The 24,775-nt window shown below is 58.6% G+C and overlaps 2 protein-coding genes across 6 annotated transcripts in view; one reads left to right on the forward strand and one right to left on the reverse strand.

The window, feature by feature from the left end:
• Window positions 1–15,066, forward strand: part of DNAH1 (dynein axonemal heavy chain 1) — a 75,583-nt gene extending 60,517 nt beyond the window's left edge. For 2 of the 5 annotated variants that reach the window (XM_059161083.1, XM_059161082.1), the window contains 26 exons: window positions 32–203; window positions 863–1,054; window positions 1,423–1,533; window positions 2,304–2,489; window positions 2,899–3,090; window positions 4,264–4,431; window positions 4,523–4,978; window positions 5,471–5,596; window positions 6,238–6,357; window positions 6,456–6,605; window positions 6,749–6,909; window positions 7,713–7,938; window positions 8,081–8,276; window positions 8,576–8,727; window positions 9,290–9,486; window positions 9,734–9,882; window positions 10,146–10,300; window positions 10,392–10,523; window positions 11,082–11,252; window positions 11,339–11,518; window positions 11,588–11,764; window positions 12,361–12,531; window positions 12,700–12,830; window positions 13,195–13,546; window positions 14,134–14,368; window positions 14,901–15,066. In XM_059161083.1, coding sequence (XP_059017066.1) covers window positions 32–203; window positions 863–1,054; window positions 1,423–1,533; window positions 2,304–2,489; window positions 2,899–3,090; window positions 4,264–4,431; window positions 4,523–4,978; window positions 5,471–5,596; window positions 6,238–6,357; window positions 6,456–6,605; window positions 6,749–6,909; window positions 7,713–7,938; window positions 8,081–8,276; window positions 8,576–8,727; window positions 9,290–9,486; window positions 9,734–9,882; window positions 10,146–10,300; window positions 10,392–10,523; window positions 11,082–11,252; window positions 11,339–11,518; window positions 11,588–11,764; window positions 12,361–12,531; window positions 12,700–12,830; window positions 13,195–13,546; window positions 14,134–14,368; window positions 14,901–15,022 — 4,780 coding nt within the window. In that variant the 3' untranslated portion in view covers window positions 15,023–15,066. Of the gene's footprint in view, window positions 1–31; window positions 204–862; window positions 1,055–1,422; window positions 1,534–2,303; window positions 2,490–2,898; window positions 3,091–4,263; window positions 4,432–4,522; window positions 4,979–5,470; window positions 5,597–6,237; window positions 6,358–6,455; window positions 6,606–6,748; window positions 6,910–7,712; window positions 7,939–8,080; window positions 8,277–8,575; window positions 8,728–9,289; window positions 9,487–9,733; window positions 9,883–10,145; window positions 10,301–10,391; window positions 10,524–11,081; window positions 11,253–11,338; window positions 11,519–11,587; window positions 11,765–12,360; window positions 12,532–12,699; window positions 12,831–13,194; window positions 13,547–14,133; window positions 14,369–14,900 lie in introns of those variants that run through there. The other 3 variants (XM_059161084.1, XR_009350730.1, XM_059161085.1) reach the window with 3 other exon arrangements.
• Window positions 15,067–15,595: 529 nt separating this feature from the next.
• Window positions 15,596–24,667, reverse strand: BAP1 (BRCA1 associated protein 1). Its single transcript, XM_059161086.1, has 17 exons — window positions 24,492–24,667; window positions 24,364–24,393; window positions 24,200–24,254; window positions 23,134–23,266; window positions 22,634–22,753; window positions 21,904–21,965; window positions 21,676–21,818; window positions 21,349–21,427; window positions 20,766–20,889; window positions 20,328–20,475; window positions 19,666–19,850; window positions 19,050–19,183; window positions 18,018–18,496; window positions 17,747–17,907; window positions 17,378–17,470; window positions 17,186–17,258; window positions 15,596–16,982 (listed from the first exon to the last, which is right to left on the reverse strand). Exons 1-17 carry the CDS (start codon window positions 24,526–24,528, stop codon window positions 16,849–16,851), a joined length of 2,190 nt encoding a protein of 729 aa, XP_059017069.1. The 5' UTR covers window positions 24,529–24,667; the 3' UTR covers window positions 15,596–16,848.
• Between the last annotated feature and the right edge of the window lie 108 nt (window positions 24,668–24,775).

Below are 24,775 nucleotides of genomic sequence, written 5' to 3' on the forward strand. Positions count from 1 at the left end.
CAGTGCCTCATTTGGCCTCCTGGTCCCCCAGCCCCATCGGAGAGGTCTTCCGAGCTCGCTTGAGGCAGTTCCCCTCCCTTGTCAACTGCTGTACCATTGACTGGTTTAACGAGTGGCCAGCAGAGGCGCTGGAGTCTGTGGCCACCATGTTCCTGAATGAAATCCCAGACCTGGAAGCCACCTCTGAAGTCATTAGAGGACTGGTAGGTGTCTTGGTGAGGAGCAGGCTGTTAGGGGGAGCTATTTAGGTTTGGACTTACTGTCACAGGAGCCTGCGTGAGAGTCCCAGGCCCAACACTGATGGGCTTTGGAGCAGAACTTGACCTATCCTAAGCCTGTTTCCTCATTTGTATCATGGGAGTGCTACAAGGTTGTCATGGTGACATACATGGGGGCTAGATTTGTCTGGTCCAACCTGAGAGAGTGATGGTTACCTGCGAGCCAAGAACTAGAGTAAATCTGTTTCCCTCCTCAGCTATGTTGAGGCCTTGGGCCCTCTGTTCCCCCCCAAGGTCCCGCCTTAGGACTCTCAGAGTGAGGCAGTTTAGGAGCTGTGATGAGGGCAACAGGCCAAGATCTGGGAGACACCTGGGTCCACGTTCAAAGGCAGCTCTGCCCTTGACGTTGTGTGAACTTAAACGAGTCCCTTGACTTCTCTGGGTCGTGAGTTTTTCTTCTGCAGAATAGGTGACCTTGACCTGGAGGTTATGAGACTCATAGGAGATAGCGTGCCTGAGAAGCATTGAGGTTCCTACATGTGGTCTCCTCCTTGGGACCAGGCTTCAATGGCTTCAAGGGCACCATGGCCAGGTCTCTGCTGGGACCTCTACAAGGCTGGCATCAGTGGTCTCCCACCCCACAGATTCAGGTTTGTGTCTACATCCACCAGTCAGTGTCCAAGAAGTGTACCGAGTACCTAGCTGAGCTGGCCCGTCACAACTACGTGACCCCCAAGAGCTACCTGGAGCTGCTTCATATTTTCTCCATCCTCATTGGGCAGAAGAAACAGGAGCTGAAAACTGCCAAGAACCGCATGAAGAGTGGCCTTGACAAGGTGGGCCAGAGTGGGGCTTGGTGGGCAGTGGCTAAAGCAGTGCCTGCTAAAGCAGTGCCTGCTCCGGCTTACCCTGGCCCGGGCAGGCCCAGACCGCCCTCTCATTTGGCAGCCTGCAGTGTTTAAATGGGTTGCTTCCTCCCTAACCAAATGAGCAAGGGCGAGGCCAAAGCAGGACACCCCACAGATTTTCAGAGGACATCTCGCTTCCTCTAGGGCTCACTGGACAACCAGCCACATGTGGCCTCTCACTCCTGAATGAGGGCCGGGCAGCCCTGCAGGATCCTCTCCCCAGCCACTTCCACGCCCGGCTCTCTTCCTGGTACCCTGTCACCCCTGACTTCCTCTCTGTGCCTCCCTTCCGCCAGCTGCTTCGTACTTCAGAGGACGTGGCCAAGATGCAGGAGGAGCTGGAGATGATGCGCCCCCTGCTGGAAGAGGCTGCCAAGGACACCGTGCTCACCATGGAGCAGATCAAGGTGGGGGTGCTCCCTGGGCCTCTTCCCTGATGTCTGACCACGTCTGTGGAGGCTCGGGATACCCATGCAACCACGAGATCACTGGTTGCCTGTCCTCTGCAGCTCCTTAGCTCCTCAGTGCCTGTTTTCCTCAGTCGGTCATCATTTGTTCATTCAGCGAGAGTTTGCTGGGAATCTATTCTGTTCCAGGCCCTGCGCCAGGCAGGGGGTATGGTGAAGAGCAGGACAGGCAACCTAAGCCCTGATAATCACAACAGGGACTGACTAGCAGGCTGCCGTGGGCAGCTGTGCAGACTTGGCCCCAGCCTTCCTCTGAGTCTTCCTGAGATCCCCGAGTTCGAGGGCCCGCGACGCACAGCAGATACCTCTAATTCGCAGATTCGCTATGACAGCTTCCTTGTAGAAGCAGTTCCCTCCTGCCCGGCAAAGCCAGCATATCGGAAATGTTTCCAGCAGACGGAAAGAACATGACGTGGGGGGCGCGTTTCTCCGTCTTGCCTGGCAATGTCCTGCGGGCTTAGGGGGTCCTTCCCTGGAGGGCAGTTGTGCTCAAGCATGTAAAGTCCTGGGCCCCATGCCAGGCCCACCATGAGCACTTGGGAATGGGCTTCTCACATTCCCAGAGCTCCGAGAGGGCCCTTGGGGAGGGGGGCATCCTTGCTCTCATTTCTCTTAACCCTGGGGAGACTGAGACAGGGGGAGGAGAAAGGTGGGGACACACCTGTCCCCAATACACCACCAGCTAGGCCCGCCCTGCCTTTGGCCCTTAGGTGGACACAGCCATTGCTCAGGAGACTCGGAATTCGGTGCAAGCAGAGGAGATCAAGGCCAATGAGAAGGCCAGGAAGGCACAAGCTATTGCTGACGATGCCCAGAAGGATCTGGATGAGGCACTGCCTGCCCTGGACGCGGCCCTGGCCAGCCTGCGCAACCTCAACAAGAATGACGTGACCGAGGTGGGCAGCCAGCTGGTCCCTGAAGCTCCCCCTGGGCATCTGTCCTGTTGCCTCTGGTCCCCACACCCTCTGTCTCCACATCCCATGGGGTCATGTGCTGAGAGGTGGGGGTAGAGCTAGGCCTCAAACCCAGCTGCCTGCCTCTACCTCCTTGCACAAGACAGGCACATGGGGAGGGCTTTGGGTCCTGGGCAATGAGCATCTAGGACCGCAAGGTCAGGCCTGGGTGTATGGGGGAGCAGAAGGAACCACAAGCCAAGACAGACCTCGGGGGACAGCTAGGCATGCCCTTTGTCTGTGGCAGTAGGAGCTGGCTTGGTGAGGTCTACCCTGTCTGATAGCTGCCCCTGCCCAGGGGTACCCAGGCCATAATGGCTCTCCCCTTCCCCACTCTCGGCCTGACCTGTAGGTCCGGGCCATGCAGCGACCACCCCCAGGTGTGAAGCTGGTCATAGAGGCTATGTGCATCATGAAGGGCATCAAGCCCAAGAAGGTGCCTGGAGAGAGGCCCGGCTCCAAGGTGGATGACTACTGGGAACCCGGAAAGGGGCTGCTGCAGGACCCTGGTCGCTTTCTCGACAGCCTCTTCAAGTTTGACAAGGTGGGTGTGCCAGGCACAAGGCGAGCAGGCCTATGAGTGAGGTAGAAGCAGAGTCCCCTTCCCCCACCAGTGTAGGGCTCTCTGTCCTGTCTCCCTTTGTCCGAACACATGCAGCCTGATTGCCACAGAGCTGACTGGGACCACATCCTGACCCCGGAGGAGCGCTCTGGCTAGTGGGAGTGACAGTCACCTCAGAGCTCTACAGCCTAGAGATCCCCTCTCTTGCCCTTTCCTCCCTGAGACCCCCATGGCCTTGGCCTAGGCTTGCACTGTCTGTGCAACCATGGCCTTTCCCTTGGTCTCAGCTGAGCTTCAGCTTCTTCTGTCTGTCCCTGGGTTTCTCCATCTGCTGTCTAGCTGGGGCTCTCGGTACCCACGGCCATGTTCTATCTCAGGGGCTGCTTCATGGTTAGGTCAGCCTGGTGCCCACCACCCTCTTAAGGGACCTTCTTCAGCTCAGAAGTTGGGAAGGGGATAACTGCCTGTACATGCGCCCTACCCCCACCCCCACCCCGCCACTGCCATGAGTCAATATGGGGCTGTAGACACCCCAGGCTGCACTGGGAGGGTGGATATATGGCCCATAGGCAGCTGGGCCCCTGTAGACTACCCCATCCTTCCTCGTCCAAATCCATCAGTCTAGAAACCAGAGGCCCCACATGCCTAATTCAGCCCAGATCAGCAGTGCTCACGACCAGTACTCAGGATCCCTGGTCCCAGGCTCTGAGCTCCGGGAGTTCATGAACAATGCAGATTCCTGGGCTCATCCTGAACTACAGGGCTGGACTCTCACAGGATGGGATGGGAACTCTGGGGGTGTGATGAGCTCTCACGGTGAGGGTTAATACCCTTGAACATGAGCCTGGTTGGGCATCAGAATCACTCACTGGTCTCCACGCCTGTCAGGAAGCAGCCCTTGTCGCTAAGTGAGTTCTTAACGGAGCCTGCCTATTACCAGACCTTGAGACTGTGTGGTTTCTTGTGAAGGAAGACTCTGATCGTTCTCTGAAATCCTGGTTGCTTTATGGACCGTGTTTACCCAGGAAGACAACGGTGCTGAAGCCTACACAGGGCATGGGGCTCTGAGAGCAAGCTGGGTGTTCCTGAGCAGGGCCCCACAGCCCCTTGCTCCCTGGAAAGCATCCCCCTGATGCCCCCAGTCCTCCTTCCCAGGACAACATTGGGGAGGCAGTGATCAAAGCCATCCAGCCGTACATTGACAACGAGGAGTTCCAGCCGGCCGCGATTGCCAAGGTGTCCAAGGCCTGTACCTCCATCTGCCAGTGGGTGCGCGCCATGCACAAGTACCACTTCGTGGCCAAGGCAGTGGAGCCCAAGCGGGTGAGGTCTGGGCACGGCTGGGGGTAGATGGTGGGAGGTGGGGGCTCCGCCGGGGCCCCTCCACAAGCTGGCCCGGGCTCTCTGGTTGCAGCAAGCCCTGCGGGAGGCCCAGGATGACCTGGAGGTGACGCAGAGGGTCCTGGAGGAGGCCAAGCAGCGCCTGCAGGAGGTGGAGGATGGCATCGCCACGATGCAGACCAAGTACCGGGAGTGCATTGCCAAGAAGGAGGAGCTGGAGCTGAAATGCGAGCAGTGTGAGCAGCGGCTGGGCCGCGCCGACAAGGTGGGCTCACGGCGGGGGCAGGGAGGGCCTGTGGGCTGCGAGGGTCTGGGGGGGGTGTGGGCGGGGCCTGCACCCCTTCCCCAGCCCCTGGCCTGGTCACCCTCAGCCCACCCCCCGGGGCCACCTCTGCAGCTCATCAACGGGCTGTCGGATGAGAAGGTGCGCTGGCAGGAAACTGTGGAGAACCTGGAGCATATGCTTGGCAACATCTCCGGGGACGTGCTGGTGGCTGCTGGCTTTGTGGCCTACCTGGGCCCCTTCACGGTGAGGAGCCTTCCAGCCCTCCCTGCGACAGCCTCACCTCTGCAAGGGGCAGCCTACCGGGCAGCTCTTCCCTCATGCGCTCACTCCGCGATGCGCGTGTCTCAGGTGCCCCGTCTGAACCAGGTGCTGTTCTGGGCCTGGAGGGTGAGGCAGTGCAGAAAACAGCCAGAAAACCCACCTGGCAAGGCTGGCCTTCTAGGGGAAGCCTGAGCCCACACTTGCATGCTTCCTGGGGACATCTCACTGGGTCCTCACAGCCTCCTGGACAGGCAGGCCCATTGTCACTGCACCTGTTTCACGGAGGAGGGGCTGAGGTTTATGGAGACCAAGGAAGTCACCCAAAGTGGGACCTGAGTGCACGGGTCTGACTCCACGTCTGGGCTCTACTCCTGATTACAACTACTGAGCTCTAGGGGATGGCGGCAGCAGTGGGGAGGGAGGAGGGTGTCCTGGATGTCGTGGTGGGGTGGCCTGAGTCTGGCGTCTCCCCAGGGCCAGTACCGCACCATGCTCTATGACCACTGGGTCAAGCAGCTCACGAGACACAACGTGCCGCACACGTCTGAGCCCACGCTCATCGGGACGCTGGGAAACCCTGTGAAGATCCGCTCGTGGCAGGTATCCACCCGGGGTGTGGGGTGGGGGGAGCTGGAGGGACTGGGCTGAGCCAGGAGCCTCCTTCCCTCCCACCCTCTTTCCTCGGCCTGCTCAGAGGTGCCTCCCCTGAACCCAGCCGGGCCCAGCAAGAAGGTGTGGGTTGGAGAGGAGAAAGCTGAACACAGCGTGGCACAGATCTAGCTAACCGGAGGCAGAGAATTCAAGGGATACTTGCCAGAGTGGACTAGGGAAGGAGAGCAGCATCCAGGGGAAGTTAGGATTCTTAAGTTTTCCCCCCCAAAAGTCAGATTTGAGCTAGACCCTAAAGGACAGGTAAAGTTGGCCCAGGGAGAAAACCAAGAGGCTATTGACAGAGGCCAGGGGAGAGTGAAGACCAGGATACCAATGGCATGTGGGCTCTAGAGAGGTGGTCTGACTGAGGGAGAACTCAGTAGGCAAGAGGGCAGAGAGGCCCAGGGAAGGAAGGTGTGGGGATCCAGACAAGGAGCAGGAGAGAGTAGGAGGTCCTGTGGGGTGACACCTGTGCCCACTGTCGCCTGCCCCTTCCTCCAAGGGGGCACCCTAAGGAGAGGGAAGAGATAGCCAAGCATGAAGCTGGGAGTAGCCGTGGGACAGCCCTGACCCAGTCTGATGTCACACAGATTGCTGGCCTCCCCAACGACACGCTGTCAGTGGAGAATGGGGTCATCACCCAGTTCTCCCAACGCTGGACTCACTTCATCGACCCGCAGGGCCAGGCCAACAAATGGATCAAGAACATGGTGAGCCCACCTGCCTCGTGCCCCATCCCACGCAGCTGGGCTTAGCCTCGGGCGGGCTGGCGGCTCCCACAGCCCCCACTTGCTCTCTCTGCCCACAGGAGAAGGACAATGGGCTGGATGTGTTCAAGCTGAGCGACCGAGACTTCCTGCGTAGCATGGAAAATGCCATCCGCTTTGGCAAGCCCTGCCTTCTGGAGAATGTAGGCGAGGAGCTGGACCCGGCCCTGGAGCCGGTGCTGCTCAAGCAGGTGGGCCTGCAGTGGCGGGGGGCGGTGGGCGCAGCCGGTCCATCTGGACCAGGGGTGGGGTGGGAGGGGGGGCAGGGCAGCCCCACTCGCTGCCTCCCTGGCGAAGCCTGGGCCGCAGCGCTTGCCCCTTCTGCCCACCACAGACATACAAGCAGCAGGGGAACACAGTGCTGAAGCTGGGGGACACGGTGATCCCCTACCATGAAGACTTCCGGATGTATATCACCACTAAGCTGCCCAACCCACACTACACACCGGAGATCTCCACCAAAGTCACCCTCATCAACTTCACCCTGTCGCCCAGGTAAGTTCCCAGGCCCCAGACCCAGGGCATCAGCTCAGCCTGGCTGCCTCCCTCCCACTCCTAGGCCAAGACTCCGTAGGTCTTTCCCAGAGGCTCTAGCAGCTTCTTCCCAGGCGCCCTGGCACCTCCACCAGCTCCCCATACTTGCCGCCATTTCCAGCTGAGAACCCCCGCCCCCAAGACCAGGAGCCCTTGGTTGAGGTCAGTACCCCTCCGCCTCCCCAGCGCTAGCCTGTCTTGTCTGGGTACCCTCCCCCCACAGCTCAGTGTTTGCCAGCACCTTGTGCGCTCACCTCCAGAGCGGCCCTGGAGCCCTGAGTCAGGCCCACCCAAGCCCTGTCTCCTGCCTTGCTGCTGTGAGCGAGGGCTGGGCTAGTGGTGCACCGTGCTGGCTGCCTGCCCAGAGCCCACAGGCTCACTCCATGCTCAGGCCTCCTTGTCAGTGGCCACCGTGAACGTCCCCACAGACGAGGTGGTGAAAGGCCTATCCCCTACCGGTCACCCGGCCCCCTCCTGCTGAGAGGAAGTTTTTCAACGACTCCAGCAGTTCACATATCTCACCACTGCCCCCACCCAAGATTCCGGATTCCATCGGGGCTCTGTCTCACTGAGAACTGGTTACCCTGTGGGCAGGCTCTGCATTAGCCCCACAGCCCAAGACAGAGGGGAGGCCTCCCAGGCCACCTCAGGCAGGGCTGCTGGGCTCTTGGGGCTCCGGGGTCACAGGTTGTAGGTGAACAGGCTCAAGGCTGGCCCTTTGGAGCCTACCAGGTGTTACAGACACCATGTCCCCTCCCTGGCAGTGGCCTAGAGGACCAGCTGCTGGGCCAGGTGGTGGCTGAGGAGCGGCCAGACCTGGAAGAAGCTAAGAACCAGCTGATTGTCAGTAATGCCAAGATGCGCCAGGAGCTGAAGGACATCGAAGACCAGATTCTGTACAGGCTCAGCTCCTCCGAGGGCAACCCTGTGGATGACATGGAGCTCATCAAGGTGCTAGAAGCTTCCAAGATGAAAGCTGCTGAGATCCAGGTCAGCTAGGGCCTCTCCCCACCTGCAATTCCGGCCTCACCTGCCCAGCCCCCACCGCCTCAGGCCTGCCCCTGCCCACATCTGCCCGTCGCCCTCCCTCCGCCGACTGGGCCTGACCGCCACTCACCTGCGGTGCCTCCAGGCCAAAGTCAGGATCGCGGAGCAGACGGAGAAGGACATTGACCTCACACGCATGGAGTACATCCCCGTGGCTGTCCGCACGCAGATCCTTTTCTTTTGTGTATCTGACCTGGCCAACGTGGACCCCATGTACCAGTACTCCCTGGAGTGGTTTCTCAACATCTTCCTCTCTGGCATCGCCAACTCGGAGAGAGCAGGTAGTCCCAGGTGCTGGGCTCCCACCCCGGCACAGATGTGACATGGGGACACGTCCTCACGGGGTGCACGTAAACTCCTACCCATGGTCACTTGCACATTCTCTCAGATCAGCCATAACAACACACCCCTGCCCCCACCCTCCTCAGGGTCCCTTTACTGACAACTCCATAGGCTTCAAGGGGAGGCCCAGATGGCCCCCATGGCTGTGGGGCAGACTGGGCTGGGCTGGGCCCAAGCCCGGGGATCTCGCACCCCTCCCCCCTCCCCCACGCACTGCCATCCCCTCCCTGACCTGCAGACAACCTGAAAAAACGTATCGCCAACATCAACCGCCACCTGACCTACAACCTGTACAGCAATGTCTGCCGCAGCCTCTTTGAGAAGCACAAGCTGATGTTTGCCTTCCTGCTGTGTGTCCGCATCATGATGAATGAGGGCAAGATCGACCAGGTACATGAGCATCTGGCTGGGCTGCTGACCCAGGACAGGTGGCCCAAGGAGGTGCTCTGTGGCCGGGCTGGGAGAACAGGGTGAAAGGAAAGAGAGGGCCAGGCACGAGGGTCCTGCGAAAGCAAAGGGCTCAGGAAACAGTTCCTTGCTTACGACAGCCAGGAGACCCTGGGTTCCTCGTGGCCCGTGATGTCCTGTGAGCACAGCCTGCTCAGAGCTGAGTGTGGTGGGAAGCCGGTACTGTCCCGAGCCTCCCAGCGCGTGTTGGAAGTCCCTGCCGAGGGAGTGCGTGTCACAGTGCCACCGCTACTGCAGCTCAAGCCCCACTGCGGGCAGAACTTTCCCAACTGAGGAAGCTGAGGCTCAGAGAGGTCACATCCTTTGTCTGAGGACACACAGCCAGGAAGACATGGAGCGGGGACCCTAATCCGACCTGTCTGACTGCCAGCCGCAAGGAGGACTCCATTTCTCCGGCTGAGAGGGCTACGGGAGGCACTGCTGGGTGGGGTCCCAGAGGCAGGTCACGGGGCCTGTGCACTAGCCTCCCCCTGTCCCCTGCCAGGCTGAGTGGCGCTACCTCCTGTCTGGAGGCTCCATCCAGGTCATGACTGAGAACCCGGCACCTGACTGGCTGTCAGACCGGGCCTGGCGAGATATCCTGGCACTCTCTAATCTGCCAGCCTTCTCCTCTTTTGCTGATGACTTCCCAAAGCACCTCTCAGAGTTCCAATCCATTTTTGACAGCCTTGAGCCCCACAGGTGAGCTGCACCCGAGGGCCAAGCAGGGTGGGCACACGGAAGGGAGAGATCCCAGGGACAGGCCTGTCCAGAAGGTTTCTCTGAGAAGCCACCTGGGGGTGCCCTGCAGCTGTGGCTACATCCCATCCATGCCCCCGGCCATGCACCCTCCAGGGACCGCACTCTCCCGGCCACCTAGCCAGCAGAGTCCCCGGGGCCAGTGCCCTCCCACATGTCAGCTCTTAGGGGTACATGGACACTGTCACAGGGAACCCTTGCCTGGCATCTGGAATGAGTACCTGGACCAGTTTCAGAAGCTGCTGGTTCTCCGCTGCTTGCGTGGGGACAAGGTCACCAACGCCATGCAGGATTTCGTGGCTACCAACCTGGAGCCACGCTTCATTGAGCCCCAGGCAAGTGCCATCAGCCAGTGCCCTGGACAAGTCCCCCACCTCTGAGTCCCAGGGGCCTGGCTGCACCTGGATAGACCTTTTTGCAGCATTGGTTGGGCTGGGACTTCTAGCTGCACCTTCCGAAAGCTCAGGGAAGGTTCCATTCCAGCCCCCCCCAACCCCCGGAAGCCTCTCTGAGAGCTCTCTGGAAGCCCCAGGACCCCCAGCCTTGCCCTGGTCCCTGCTCAGCCCCAGGCGACCCAGCATCTCTCCCTGACCTGCAGACAGCCAACCTGTCAGTGGTGTTCAAAGACTCCAGCTCCACCACACCCCTCATCTTCGTGCTGTCGCCTGGCACCGATCCCGCTGCTGACCTCTACAAGTTTGCCGAAGAGATGAAGTTCTCCAAGAAGCTCTCTGCCATCTCCCTGGGCCAGGGCCAGGTAAGGACCAGCAGGCAGTGGTGGAGGTCTGGAGGCTGGGTCGGTTGGCCGCTCACCGCTCCGCCTTTCCGCCCCTTCCCCCTGCCCCCAGGGCCCTCGGGCAGAAGCCATGATGCGCAGTTCCATAGAGAGGGGCAAGTGGGTCTTCTTCCAGAACTGCCACCTGGCACCAAGCTGGATGCCGGCCCTGGAGCGCCTCATCGACCACATCAACCCCGATAAGGTGCGATGCCCCGGCTGCCACAGACCTGATGGTCTCCCTCACCGAGGGGACTGCCAACAGTCCCTCAGTCCCTCAACAGAGCTGATGAGGCTAAATGAGATTGTCCCCCAGAGCGCTCAGCCCAGCCTGGGCACACCACACTCAGGAAGGGGTATATGAAGCACGCCTTCTCAGTGCATTCTCCCCTTGCATTACTGTTACCAATGGTGACGTGACTTGCCCACGTCCACCCAGCACAGACTGGTGATGCTGGGACCTGCCAAAGCCCATATTCTTCTCTCTTTTCCCTTGGGGGGGGGGCAGGGTGCAGAGGGAGAGAGAATCCCAAGCAGGCTCCAGGCCCAGCACAGAGCCAATGCAGGGCTCGGTCTCACGACCCTGAGATCATGACCTGATAAAACCGATATTTTCAATCAGTGGTCTGCTAGCCTGGCCTGGCCCAGCCCACTCAGGGGAGAGTCAAGCTGCAGGTGGCCCAGGGCTCCTGGTGGGAGGGAACCTGGTGTGGGGCCGCCACTGGGCGAGGGTCCCCATGCTCACGGGTTCCGTGGCCGCCAGGTGCACCGGGACTTCCGCCTGTGGCTCACCAGCTTGCCCAGCAACAAGTTTCCAGTGTCCATCCTGCAGAATGGCTCCAAGATGACCATTGAGCCACCCCGAGGCGTCAAGGCCAACCTGCTCAAGTCTTACAGCAGCCTGAGCGACGACTTCCTCAACTCCTGCCACAAGGTGAAGCGCAGGGGTGCACGCTCACCCCCCGCCACTACCTCGGCCCGGCCCCACCCCTCACTCCCCTGCCATCCTGCCTCTCGCAGGTGATGGAGTTCAAGTCCCTGCTGCTGTCTCTGTGCCTGTTCCATGGGAACGCACTGGAGCGCCGCAAGTTTGGGCCCCTGGGCTTCAACATCCCCTACGAGTTCACGGACGGGGACCTGCGCATCTGTATCAGCCAGCTCAAGATGTTCCTGGATGAGTACGACGACATCCCCTACAAGGTGGGCTGGGGACAGGCTGGGGCGGGCCGGTGGACGTGTGCGGGGGGCCCTCACCCACCCACCCCGTAGGTCCTGAAGTACACGGCTGGGGAGATCAACTATGGGGGCCGCGTCACTGACGACTGGGACCGCCGCTGTGTCATGAACATCCTGGAAGACTATTACAGCCCCTCCGTGCTCTTCCACGATCACAGCTACAGCGCCTCCGGCATCTACCACCAGATCCAGCCCACCTATGACCTCAATGTGAGCATGTCCCCGATGGCCCAGGCAGCCTACCAGGCCGGGCTGCTGGGGTGCTGCGAGCACCCGGGAGCTGGGTGAGGGGAGGCATGGTCCTGGCCCCTCAGTGGCTCTTTTTCATGGATTACTCCATCCCACAAACACAGCCACAGTGAGGGAGGCAGACCCAGGCCCTGCCTCCAGGAGCTGGGGCTCTGTGGAGAGAGGCCAGAAGGAGCTAAGTGTAATTATCCAGCTGAGGCAGGGCAGCTCTTCCAAGGGTCCCAGAGGACATGGGGCTTCAGCTAAGATGCGTGTGGGGCCTGCAGGGCTAGGGTGTGTGTCGGAGTGTGGGTCCTCACTGGAAGGAGAGAAGCCCCCGTGACTGGAACAGCTGAATGAGGGAGCAGGAGGACAGCAGGAAGAGGGCTGGGAGGGAGGCAAAGGCTACCCACACAGCCCCTCAGAAGCCATGCAGCCCTAAGAAGAGGGAGATGCACGAGGGTGTCCAGAGTTGGAGGCAAGCAGGAGTTGTGCTCTGTTGGAGGGACCCCCCCACCACCAACAACCACAGGCTGGGGGTAGAGCAAGGTTTCAGTTGTGGCCCTCCTACTCTCCAGGGCTACCTCTCCTACATCAAAGGCCTCCCTCTCAATGACATGCCTGAGATCTTTGGCCTGCACGACAATGCCAACATCACCTTCGCCCAGAATGAGACTTGTGCCCTGCTTGGTGCCATCATCCAGCTGCAACCCAGATCATCCTCCATGGGAGGCCAGGGCCGGGAGGAGGTAGGTGGCTGCAGGGGACAGAGAGCAATGGGTTGGGCAGGGTCAGTCTCCCACCGACTATCATGCCTGCTTCTCTGTGGGAAGGAACCCAGTGCCTATGGAATCCGGCAAGAATTAAGTAAGGGGTGCTGGCCCTGACCCCCTGTTTGTGTTCCTTTGCCCTCACAGATAGTGGAGGATATGGCCCACAGTATTCTGCTCCAGACTCCTGAGCCCATCAGCTTGCAGCTGGTAATGGCCAAGTACCCCGTGCTGTATGAGGAGTCAATGAACACGGTGCTAGTCCAGGAGGTCATTCGGTAATCCCCCTGCCATCCACCCCTAGCCCTGAGTTAGTGTGGAGAGTCATTATCATAGAGAAATGGCAGCAGCGGCTCCTCCAGGCCAGGTGCAACATCAAGTCTGTGCTCGGGCGCAGCCATATTTATTGTCCCACTCCCATCAGAACAGGAAGCCAAGGCCCAAATGGTCAAGTAACCTAAGGTTACACGTGTGCTAAGGAGCAGAGCTGAGATCAGTACTCAGGCTGCCTGACTCAGCTCTGTGCTCCTAGCCCCACATAGTGCCATTGTTTTCCTGTCTGTCTGTGGTCTACAACTGAGGAGTACGGGTACTACTCCCCTCCCTGGTCTGCTGCTTTATTCCTTGCTGCTGGCCCCACAGATACAACCGGCTGCTGCAGGTGATCACAGAGACGCTTCGAGACCTGCTCAAGGCACTCAAGGGGCTGGTGGTGATGTCCTCACAGCTGGAGCTGATGGCTACCAGCCTGTACAACAACACTGTGCCCGAGCTCTGGAAGGCTAAGGCCTACCCATCGCTCAAGCCACTGTCCTCGTGGGTCATGGACCTGATGCAGCGCCTGGACTTCCTGCAGGCCTGGATCCAAGGCGGCATCCCAGCTGTCTTCTGGATCAGTGGCTTCTTCTTCCCCCAGGCCTTCCTGACGGGCACGCTGCAGAACTTTGCTCGCAAATCTGTCATCTCCATTGACACCATCTCGTTTGATTTCCAGGTTTGCACACAGCCAAGGTCAGGCTAGGGTCAGGCTGGGGTATGGCCTGGGTCAGGCCCCCAGTATTTACAGGTCCAGTATTTACAGGAGGGGCGCTGAGGCCACAGCTGGCTGCCAGATGGGGGTCCTGAGTGGGGTTTGGGGGGCAGGGAGAGCCAAACCAGAGGAGGCTATGAGCCCCCAGGAAATCCCTAGGGGCAGGACACAGACTGCAGGCGGCCAATTAAAATGGTGGGTGAGTGGGGCATCTGGGTGGCTCAGTCAGTGAAGCATCTGCCTTTGGCTCAGGTCATGGTCCCAAGATCCTGGGATCAAGCCCTGTGTTGGACTCCCTGCTTAGCAGAGAGTCTGCTTCTCCTCTCCCTCTGCCCCTCACCCTGTTTGTGCTCTCTCCATTGCTCTTTCTCAAATAAATAAATAAGTAAAAATCTTAAAAAGAAACAAGTAAAACAAAATAAAATAAAATGGTGGGTAAGTAATGGGCGGGTGGGCAGAATTCAGGAGGGAGTTTGTGCCTCCTGACCCAAATCCTAACCCAGATCCCAGGTGTTTACATGTGCAGGGGCATGTCTGTGTGCCCACCACAGGTACTGCAGCAGTCCGTGTCAGAGCTCAAGAAAAGACCCAGTGAGGGGTGCTACATCCATGGACTGTTCCTGGAAGGTGCCCGCTGGGACCCTGTGGCCTTCCAGCTGGCTGAGTCTCGGCCCAAGGAGCTATACACAGAGATGGCTGTTATCTGGCTTCTGCCAACGCACAACCGCAAGATCCAGAACCAGGACTTCTACCTGTGCCCCATCTACAAGACACTGACCCGAGCAGGTACGGGCCCAGGGTGGGGAACCTGCACCACAGGTGGGGGCCCAGGTTAGCTGAACAGGATGGCTGACAGAGGCCAGTCAGCCCTCCTGAGAGTGACCGGGCCAGGACAGAGCTAGACCACCAGCAGGCAGGGAGGGGAATGCCCAGAGCTTGGGCTCAGTCTGTGCAAAGTGGCCCCTGAGCTTCCCATCCTCTTGCTTCCCTCAGCAGACCCACCTGGGCCTTGGGAGCCCCCGTCTGCTCATGAAGGTTCAGGGGGGTAAAAGACTTAGATGGGAGGTGGGCCTGGGCTGGGTCCAACAGGGAGTGAGCAGTGGCCCCCAACTCTCCCATTCCTGTCCTCAGTCGTCAGTGCAATAACCCTGGGCAGGTCTGAGCCTTGGCCAGACCAATTCACCAGGCAGGTTTCCTCTCGGCTCAGGGCCCCTGCTTGCTCCCAGCTCAGTCTGCTGAGTCCATTGCCTTTATCCTGTCCCTATCCTGTCCCTGCTCTTGTGAAGACAACTTAACCCTCCCTTCTTGCCTGCTCCAGGAACACTATCGACCACAGGCCACTCCACCAACTACATCATTGCTGTGGAGCTCCCCTCCCATCAGCCCCAGCGACACTGGATAAAGCGTGGTGTGGCGCTCATCTGTGCTCTGGACTACTAGACTCAGGAAGAAGAGTTGGGGCCATTAAATACGTTTTCTAAGCAGTCCAGCGGGGCTTCTGCTGCTTGTATCAGTGCCTGTCCACAGGGTTCACTGCCAGGGCAGTGGTGTGGCAGCCTCAGGAGTGAATGTGCTTAGCAGTGGGGACGGGGCAGAGGGACAGCTTTGGCCTGCTGGACCAGTCCAAACGGAACAAGGGTAGAGCTGTGCCCTCCAAGGGGGCCTCTCCGGGGACAGCATGCCGGGTGAGACCACCAGAGGTCACCTTGCCTCCTCAGCCCAGAGCCCCCACCTCTGCTCAGGTAGCATGGCCATCAGAACTGGATGAAAGCCATGGCTCTGTCCTCCCAAAGTGTCCTCTTCCAGATTCTACAGCCCACCCAAAGCCCCGTCTCTGCTCAGGTTCTAAATCCTAGGTCTACAGTCCTAAGAATATCTGCCCCAGAAGGACGGATGCCTGAGAATGTATACCTCTCACCCCTCTGGTCATGGGACCTTCAGCCCAGGTTTGGTTAGGTCCTCCCTCTCACCACAACCTAACCTGTAAGTCTTAGGCCAGCAACCACAGGAGAGTTCATTTCTTAGGAGAGTTTTATTCATTGATCCAATATTTACAGGGACTGGAGAAGTCAGGCTGTGCTCAGCACAGAGAGGTGGCTGCGACACTGGCCAGCCATCCCCTGCCCCAGTCACTATGTACAGATAAGGGGCCTGCTTTGATCACCTTCCAAGCCATCTGGCAGTGGCCATGGGGCTCTCTTTGGGGCCTGAGCTCCAGAGACAGTGCTGGGCCCATTGCCCCTTGGCATTAGGCCCTCTGGGAACACCAGGGCCCCAACTGGGTGCCTTAGTCCTGCTGTCCCCCACTGAATGCCTTGTAGAGGCTGAAGAAGCTGACGTGGCACGGAGAGCCGAGGGGTGTCAGCTTCCTGTGAGCAGCCCTATCTCTGCTATCCCTAAGAGGAGGGAGACGTGGTAATACTGAGGAGCTGGGCAGGGGCTCCTCTGAACCCCGGGCTCCAGGGACAGAGCCCAGGAGCCCAAGGCCAGCCCATTGCCAGGGCTACAACACTGAAGGCAAAGAGCCCCAGAGCCTTGCTGCAGAGAACAGTCTTGACAAGCAAAGCCAGGAAGGGAGTTTACAGGCCAGTAAACAGCTTGAACACTTCTCTCTACTCAGGCCATGGGACCCCAGCGGGCTGCTCATTCCCCCACTACGAAGACACCCCACTCCCAAACCAGCCCCCAAGTCGGGTCCCTGAGTTTGGAGCTCTCCCGGGAGGAAGAACAGACCTGGCTTCCTCACAACAGGGATGACTGGTGGCTGGGGCTAGAGCCGCAGGGCCCAATGCCCATCCAGGCCCCCAGCTGGGACCCTGCAGTCATGACTCCAGCATGATGTGGGGACCTGGGTCCACCAGGATGACAACTGCTAGAAAGAACGCAGTCAGGAAGCTGGCTATGTCAACACAGTGGTGGCAAGATGGGTTAGAGCCCAGAAAAATAGACGTCTCTGTAGGTAAAATATATACTCTGCTGCCGAGGCAGGAAGGCCAGGTCCTGCCACTCCACAGCCGGCTGTGGAGGAAGCTGCAGCACCTCCCTGTGCCCCAGCTCCAGCTGCTGTTTCCAGAGCACCACAGGGCGGTCCTGCCCCGACAGGCCTGGGGGCATAACGCAGAAGTCCACCCTGGCACTCATGCCCAGGGGCCAGGCTCTCTGGCTGGAACTATTCAGTAATACTGGGAAGACGAGGAGTGGGACAGGGAAGGGGCCCCTGGGAGGGCCACGCGGCAAGAGCGGCTGCAGGGTGCGGCTGGCAGTCCTCACTGGCGCTTGGCCTTGTAAGGGCGCGAGCGTTTCCGCCGGTCCGGCTTCCGCTGCTTGTGGAGCCGGCCGATGCTGACCCCTTGGCGTCGCCGCACCGAGATGTTCTGCTCCACCAGGTTGGCCAGCATGCCTACAAAGGCCAAGGTGCTTAAACAGGTGGCTGGATGCACGGCAGCCACCCACTCCATGCGCCTCAGGCCAGGAGCTGAGGCTCTCCTGGCCCTTCCTGCACCCCTGCCACCCCGTGTAGTCTGCTTAAGCCCCAAAAGAGGCCTGAGGGACATGGCCCCCAGCAGGGCATGCCAGGTCAGCTGCGGCAGTAAGTCCCCTCACCTTCCTGGGCCAGCATGGAGATGAAGGTACAGATGAACTCATCATAGTTGTGGGTCCTTCTCTGGTCGTCAATCTGTGGGAGAGAAGGATGAGAGCACTGCAGCCCATCTCCCCGGAGCAGCCACCAGCTGACCTCGGGAGGTCACACGTCTGGGAAGATGGGCAGAGGACCAGCTGCTGGAGATGACCCACCTTGAACTTCTTCCTCTTCTCCACCTCTTCCTTGAGGCAGGCTTCATAGTTTGCAATCTCTGCCTCCACACACTTCAGCAGTGCCAGCAGCTCCTGCCAAAATCCCGCAACGTACCCCTGAGGGGGGCTGGCCAGCATCCAAGGACCCCCCTGCCCACCCACCAGGAGGCAGCTGGAGACAAGGAGGAGCAGCCAGAGTCCAAACCCTACCAAGGCTCCGACGGCTCCTCAACCCAAACAGGCTTCCTGGAGCCCGGCTTGCGCCACCAGCCTTTACACCAGCACTCCTGAGGCCCCAGCACCCGGGCAGCAGTGCCTCAAGACCTTCCCTCTGGCAAGATTAGAAGAGAAAACTGCAAAGGGACTCACCTTGGGTGAGTACTTCTCCCCACTCAAGGGCTCGCCAGGCCTGGCCAACCCAGGCTTCTCTCTGCTGTCTGCAGCTTCCGCGACCTCCTTCTCTTCGGGGCTGCTGGAGCCCTGGCTGCCTGGGCTCGGCCTGCTGCCGGGTGAGGAACCTTTCCCACCCTCTGGGAAGAGAAAGCACAAGAGGACCCCTCAGAGAGCAGGACACCTGGTGGTTACTTGGCCACCCCCTCCTCGGTACACCAAGAGGCCAGTGAGCCAGTCGCAGGCGCACCTGTCAGTGCTAGGGGACTCAGCACCCCATCCTCAGCAAGGTGCAGCAGGCCGGTGCTGATGACAGGACCCAGGTCACGTACAGCGCGATTGTAGCGGATACAGTCAACACGCAGCAGACTGTCGTCCTCTCCGAAAAGCACCTTGGAGATGTGGGAGGTGACAGGGCTGGAGGGCCGCGTTGGGTTGGCTGAGCGAATGGGCGACCGCAGCGGCGAGTTGAAAGCACTGCCAATCTCAGAGGCTGTGTCCGTGCTCTCATTGCTGGGGGTGGGTGAGGGCTGCGAGTGCGTGGGGACCGCCACAGCCGGGCTGGCCGCCCCACTGTTTGTCTTGATGGACAGAGGAATCGAGAGGTCTTTCTGGGACTCTTTGAGCTTCTCGGCCAAGACGTTGATGGTATTGGGCTGCAGCACCGACAGCTGCCCGTCCCCAGAGCCACTCAGTGGCCCTGGCTTGCCTGGCCCCTTTCGCTTATACCTGGGGAGGCCAAAGGAAAGGTGAGCCATGGGAAGGGGCCGGGTGACCCTGCCCAGCAGTGCCCAGAATAGCCCTGGACACGTCCCGGCCTCCAGGGATGGACACTGCAACTCCTCACACTGGGTCCAGAGCCTGACCTGGCCATGCTGAGCCTGGCACCCTAAGCTCCAAAAGCCACAGCCACGTGTTCTCAAAGGACACCTCTATTCCAGCTGCCTCACTCTGGCCTTCTGCCAATGCCAGGTCTTCTGACAGAGCCGCGCCCCGCCCCATCTCCTCCATCCCTGCTTCATCCAATCCTTTGAGGTCTAGCTGAAAGGCCTTCCAACAGGACGGGCCTTATTATCTGGTTAAATGTCAACACTCCCTCAAGCCCTCTGAAGCCTTGGGGACCCAGGGCCTGGAGTCAGCCCTGCATGCCAGCCTCCCACGGACCCTGAGCTCGGCAGGCACTCCAAAGTATATGCTAAAGGGTAACCTCAGACATGGACTGGAAGAGTCAAGGTAGGACCTGCAGCACTCAAGCCTCTAGCCTTCCAGAGCTGAGGCTGACCTGATGGCAGGGCTGGCGTTCTGCATGTCATCGTCCTCATCATCCTCATAGTCGTCCTCATCATCCGAGTACTGCTGCGGAGGGCGGACTGGAACTCGGCTGCGGCCCACGCCTGCTGCCAGGTCTTCCTCCTCCTGGGGCAGAGACCAAGGGCGGCCATAAGGAGCGACCAGTCAGCCCGGGCTGGATACAGCAGTCACAGCCGAAAGCCAACACGGTTCTCCAGGTCAGAGTCCACCCAGCCCTAGGTGTTCTGAGCCCACCCTTGATTCCCGGGGAGGCTGCTGCCCACCCACACGACCTGCCTATGCGAGACATCTAAGACAAACAGAGCACCCTGAAACACGTGCCTTTCTTTTGCCAGCAAGACCTAACTCCTCAAGTGGTACCAGGCACATGCCCTAAACATCCTGCCCCACTGCTGTGTGAGTGGACTGAGAGTCAGAGTTCTCTCCCTCTCTAAGCCCCTGGCGGGGTGGGGGGGCTTCTAGGTAGCAGAGACTTGGCTATCGAGGCCTTGGTATGGGGTAAACACCAAGGAACCACCTAAGGAAACTGCTTGTTGCAGCCTCTCAAGAACATTGGAGGGGCTCAGCCAAGGGTGTTCCCAGCTCACCTGCATGGGGGACTTGGCATAGTTGTGATTGTCCAGAAAGGCTGGCAGCCGCTGAACAATGGGAGTGGGGTTGGGAGGAACCCCGTTGAGGCTGCTCCCGGGAGGCTTCACCACCAGCTTGGGTTTGCTGGGAGGGCTGTGGGTTGGGGCTTGGGGGCACGAACCAGCCACCTCCTCCACACCATCTGAGAGGACAAGGAGCACAGGCAGGACCTTCAGGCAGACCCTCAAGAAAACAAGTTCCCTGCCCACCAACTCCCCAGATATAACGCTGCTCCCTCCTCTCTTGTCAGAGAACAGGTGTGCTAGCTAACAGGATGAGAGTCCACAAGCTCTAGGTCATGGGCCCACAGCAAGATGAAGGATGAGATGGAAAAAGGGAGGGAGGGAGACAAAAAAAAAAAAAGCCTCTTAAGAAAACTGGAAAGGGAATATTTATTATAAAGAAGGTTCAGGAACTGTGGTAATGTCAGCCCTTCACGGGTACCTTTCTTTAGGTGATGACTGCTCTCCATGTTCCAAGTATAAAGGGCTGCAGACACTCAGCCTTAGGCATCCCTAGGAGCCTTTGAACCTCTACCCAAGTGCATCCGACAAAAAGACTTGCTCTGCTTGGGCCTCTCAGCTCAAGCTATGATGGGTGGCTCTGAGGCCAAGGGTACCTGTGTGAGTGCCCTCGGAGGCTGCTGCGGCCCTGCCTGCCTCCAGCGCCAGGGGGGACTTGCTGCTGGCTGGTTTGGACTCCTCAGGCAGTTGTGGCTCTTGAGACTTGTGGGTCTGAATCAGCTCTGGCTGTGTTACCCTAATCAGCTAAAAACAGAATCCAAGGCTCAGAGGAGTGAAAGCAGACCCCAGTCACTCGCTTGGACAGCAAACATCCTTGGTTCTACTCACTCGCTCACAAGGAAATACAACAGCTGAACCCAAACCTCCTCCTAGAAGCTATTCCCCCTCCCCACCCCAGGTCCCAGCTTTCCCACAAGGAAAGCAAAGGAAAGGAATGGTCAAGTGAAGCTCAACAGATCCGTAATAAAGAGTGATCTGGGAATCAGACACCACACCCCAGTGAGGGGAAGAGGGATGGCAGGAAGGGTCCCCACCTGCTGCAGGGCCTCCAGTACTGTCTGACGGTTCACCTTCAGCACATGCAGCCTGGCCTCATACTTGATCCTGCGGTCGGGCACCACCGCCATCAGGTTGAAGCGGATGTCATGGTAGGGTTCCCTGCAGTCACAGCCACAACCGTAAGAACAGCTCTCGCCCCAGCACCACCATCGGGTTGAGATAAACAATGTGGCAGGGCTCCCTGAAGTCACAGCTATAGCCATAGGTGCAGGCCCCACGCCAGCAGGCGGGCAACAGCTAGCTATGAGCTAGCTGGGCAGGAGCTGAGCTAGGGACTGCCCATGACCTGCATGAGGGCCTATCAGCAAGTGAGCCAGCATGTCTGGGCCATCTAGGGCTCCACCAATGCGTGCTCCTCCCCAGTTTGTCCCAAAGCAGGCCATAAGCAGCCTGGGTGAGAAACATGGCAAAGAGTTAGAAGCCCAAGATCTAAAGTGGACCTGGCCAGATTCCTCATGTGGCCTTGCATGAGTCATCTGACCTCACTGCTTTCCCTTTTCTGTGTCTCTCCCAATGGAGGCACAGCTCCAGAGGGAAGGGCAAGCACAGAGCCCTTACCCTGCGGTGGCGAGGCCGATTCGCTCCATGATGACCCGTCGGGCCTTGTCGGTCCACTCCTCATCCTCCCCCCAGGGCCCTAGGGAAGACCAACATGAGGAGTCAGCAGGGGGGAAGCCCTGAGTTTGGACAGGCCAGAAATGGAAAGGAAGATGGAGAGCAGTTGAGTCAGGGAGTCTGGGGTGGTCAGGTAGTGCAGTGCAGGGTGCCATCCAGCCAGAGACAGATGCCCTCAACACCATCCCCCTGCTAGTGGGTCCCAAGCACCTGGGGACCCTGAACCCCAGCTCCCTAGAAAGTAAGCAAAAAAACCCAGTGGGTCCCTACCATGATCAATGGGGTAGACCTTCAGCCCATCCAGCTCGAAAAGCCGGCCTGTGATAGGCACATAGCTGACAAAGTGGAATGCCTCCATCGTCCGCACAGCACTAAGGCCATTTTGCTTCTCGGGGAGGTGGCGTGGCTCAGGCCTAGGGAAGGACATGCTCAGGGCCCAGAATGAGACAACCCTTCCTCCCCCTGCCACTCCCACCAGCTCCCATAGCTCCCACACACCTGGCATGGCTATTATGTGCCTTGGCCAACTCTGGGGCATTGCCAATTGCATATCCTTTGCTCTAGAGAGAAGGAAATAACACATCAAAACAACTTCTCAGGGCGCCTGGGTGGCTCAGAGGGTTAAGCCTCTGCCTTCGGCTCAGGTCATTATCTCAGGGTCCTGGGATCGAGTCCCACATCGGGCTCTCTGGTCAGCAGGGAGCCTGCTTCCTCCTCTCTCTCTCTCTGCCTGCCTCTCTACCTGCTTGTGATCTCTGTCTGTCAAATAAATAAATAAAATCTTTAAAAAAAAAACAAAATAAAACAAAACAACTTCTCAGGTGGGCCTCTGGGTGGGAAGCAAAGCTCTGGACAACAGACCTGGAGGCATTCCAGAAACCTGTAGCAGCATAGATTGATTTTGCTGAAAGGTTAGTGGGGACAGAAAAGAACTCCAGAGCCCCAGAAGGATGGGGTTCATCTTGCACGGTAATGAGTGGACACTGGAAAACAATGTGGCCTGGTACAGACTGACAAAGAAATTCATAACATAGTGTCACTAAAGGAATGTTCCTTTCCTCCTTAGGTCTTTCCTGACAATTAAACCTAAAATCTGAGGGTCAAACATAAGGTAAATCATTTGAAAAAAAATGGCCTCACAGTATCAAATGGCATATGGTATGTGGGCCTGGGAGTCAGATCTGAGCAGCAAGCTGTGAGCCAGGATTGAGGTGCTGCTGCGGCCTACCTCAGGGCTGAAGCCTTTGGTGAAGTCCTTCATGCGACTCAGGGTGGGCCCCAGGTCCACGTTGCTGCAGTTCAGGAGCACGCTCAGCAGGGCATGAGTGGCACAAGAGTTGGGGATCAACTGTGAAACCCAAGAACAGTCACTCATACACAGCATGCCTCACCTAAGCCAAACTCCTTTAGAATGAGGACCCAGACAGAGACAGTCCTATCTGCACAAGAAAACTCATCAGCTTCCCTCCTTTCCACCCAATATTTGTTCATTCAATTAAATGCCCCCCAAATGTCTGGGGACATGCAGAGTAGACTCACCACCAGCCTGCTCTAAAGATACTCCCTTTTATAATGAACTCAGAGCTCAGTTCCTTCTGCCAGGGGACTTCTCTAACCGCTACTCATAGTATCTGCCTATCTATTCCCCCTCACTTCCCCCACTTCCGCTTCCCAGCAAAGACAATGGCAGCATCCCACCCTCCAGATGGAACACAGAGCCCAGCAGACCTGATGGGCAAAGAACATGTTGTTCACAATATCATCATCAATCACAGACGTATCATCCACCAAGGTAGACACCTTGCGACGGGATCGGCGTTCTTCGATCCATTTGAACAGGAAGATGAATCCATACACTGGGCTGGGGAAAGTAAGGGGCAAAGCTAGACCAGCCAAGTGGGGAAAGGCAATCAGCATCCCTTTTCTTTTCCTGCCTATTCCCATGCACTGTGTTATCACTCAGGTGCCCTCCCCGTGATCCCACCTCTATCCTGGCTTCTTTCCAACAATGCCTAAACTGGCTCTGAGCCTTCACATCCAGAAGCCTGCTGCAGGCATAGTCAAGCATCAGCTTCTGGGATAAGAAATGAAAAGCTGGAACCCGTGGCCCAGGACAAGGTAGGAACAGAAAGTAAGGCAAGAAAAAAAAAAACTCTGATCAAGGAATTTAAACATTAATTCTCACTGTGAACCCCAAGGCTTGGGCCCCAGTGCAGTGAAAAAAGCAAATGAACACCTTAACAGTCCGTGCTTTCCTGAAAGATAAAAACAGATCTCTTGGTTCATGCACTGTAGTCTCTGTAGAGGGGCACTCCACACCTCTAGTCTGCAGGACGACCAAGACAAGGTTCTGAGGTTGGTCACCCTGGAGGGGCCTTGTCAGATGCCACACACCAACCAATCAATACAAGATCTTTGTGAAGGGATTAAAGCCACCAGCACACGGGTACATGAAAGCAGTAATTAATAAATTACAGCAGGCACTGTGTGACCTGGGTCAAGAGAAGGGGCTGCTTTTCTGCAACAAGACCAGAAAAAGCCGCTGAACTGTACTCCAAAGGATAGTTAGATTTGTAGAGGGGGAAGGAGACTACTACATAAAGGGAAGTGTGAAGGAAGACTGCGAGAAAAAATACCAGCTTGATCAGGAGGGCACCCAAAGATGAGGGGTGCTTCCGTGTATGAGATTTTATAACTTGGGATTCTTACACTACCTCCCTTGAGGGGCCCTCCTCCCCTGGCCCTTCTCTTGCCCTCGGGGTGTAAGGGAAGGCCCTGGCACTAAGCCACTCACCCCTGACATTTGCTCTGAAGGTCATAGATCTCCTCCACCTGCACCCCTTTGACACCTGCGATCAGGGAAATAAAGAAGTCGGAAAGGGCAGCCCCAGGCTGTGCAGCGAGGGCACAGGAGTGGAACCCCACAGCCCGGGTCCAGCGGGTAGGAGAGGCTCTTACCGAAGTCTTCCACCAGGAGGGTGAAGAGGCCTGGGTCGGGCGACAAGAGGAGCAGGTAGTGGTCAGACGGACGCGTTTCGGGCCCAACCGGCCTCCCCAGCCCCCGGCCCGCCCAGCACCCTCCTCACCAGGGTCGCTCTCCAGCTCCAGCCAGCCCTTATTCATCTTCCCGCGGGGCGGCCCCTCAGCGCCATGTCCAGGCCCTCCCGACCCACCGCCGCCCGCGCCGGGAGCCCCCGCCGCCCCGGGGCCCCTAGCCCCACACACAGACAACGGGCACAGTTGACGTCACCAGCCCGCGCCCGCGACACTACGTCACCACAGCGCGACGTTCTCCGCCCCGCCTCTCGGCTTGTCTTCCGCGGGATCGATTCTCGAGGCCCAGGCGCTCGCGCGAGGGGGCGGGGCGAGG

The sequence above is a fragment of the Mustela lutreola genome, chromosome 2 (genome assembly GCF_030435805.1).
Source record: "Mustela lutreola isolate mMusLut2 chromosome 2, mMusLut2.pri, whole genome shotgun sequence".
Lineage (NCBI taxonomy): Eukaryota > Metazoa > Chordata > Mammalia > Carnivora > Mustelidae > Mustela > Mustela lutreola.

Excerpts from the sequence above, each read along its gene's own strand:
- BAP1 (XM_059161086.1), bottom strand. The coding sequence starts at position 24,528 with ATGAATAAGGGCTGGCTGGAGCTGGAGAGCGACCCTG. Across the intron at positions 20,476-20,765 it reads TACTGGAGGCCCTGCAGCAG|CTGATTAGGGTAACACAGCC; the intron begins GTGGGGACCCTT and ends TTCTGTTTTTAG. Across the intron at positions 17,259-17,377 it reads AGAAGAGGAAGAAGTTCAAG|ATTGACGACCAGAGAAGGAC; the intron begins GTGGGTCATCTC and ends TCTCTCCCACAG.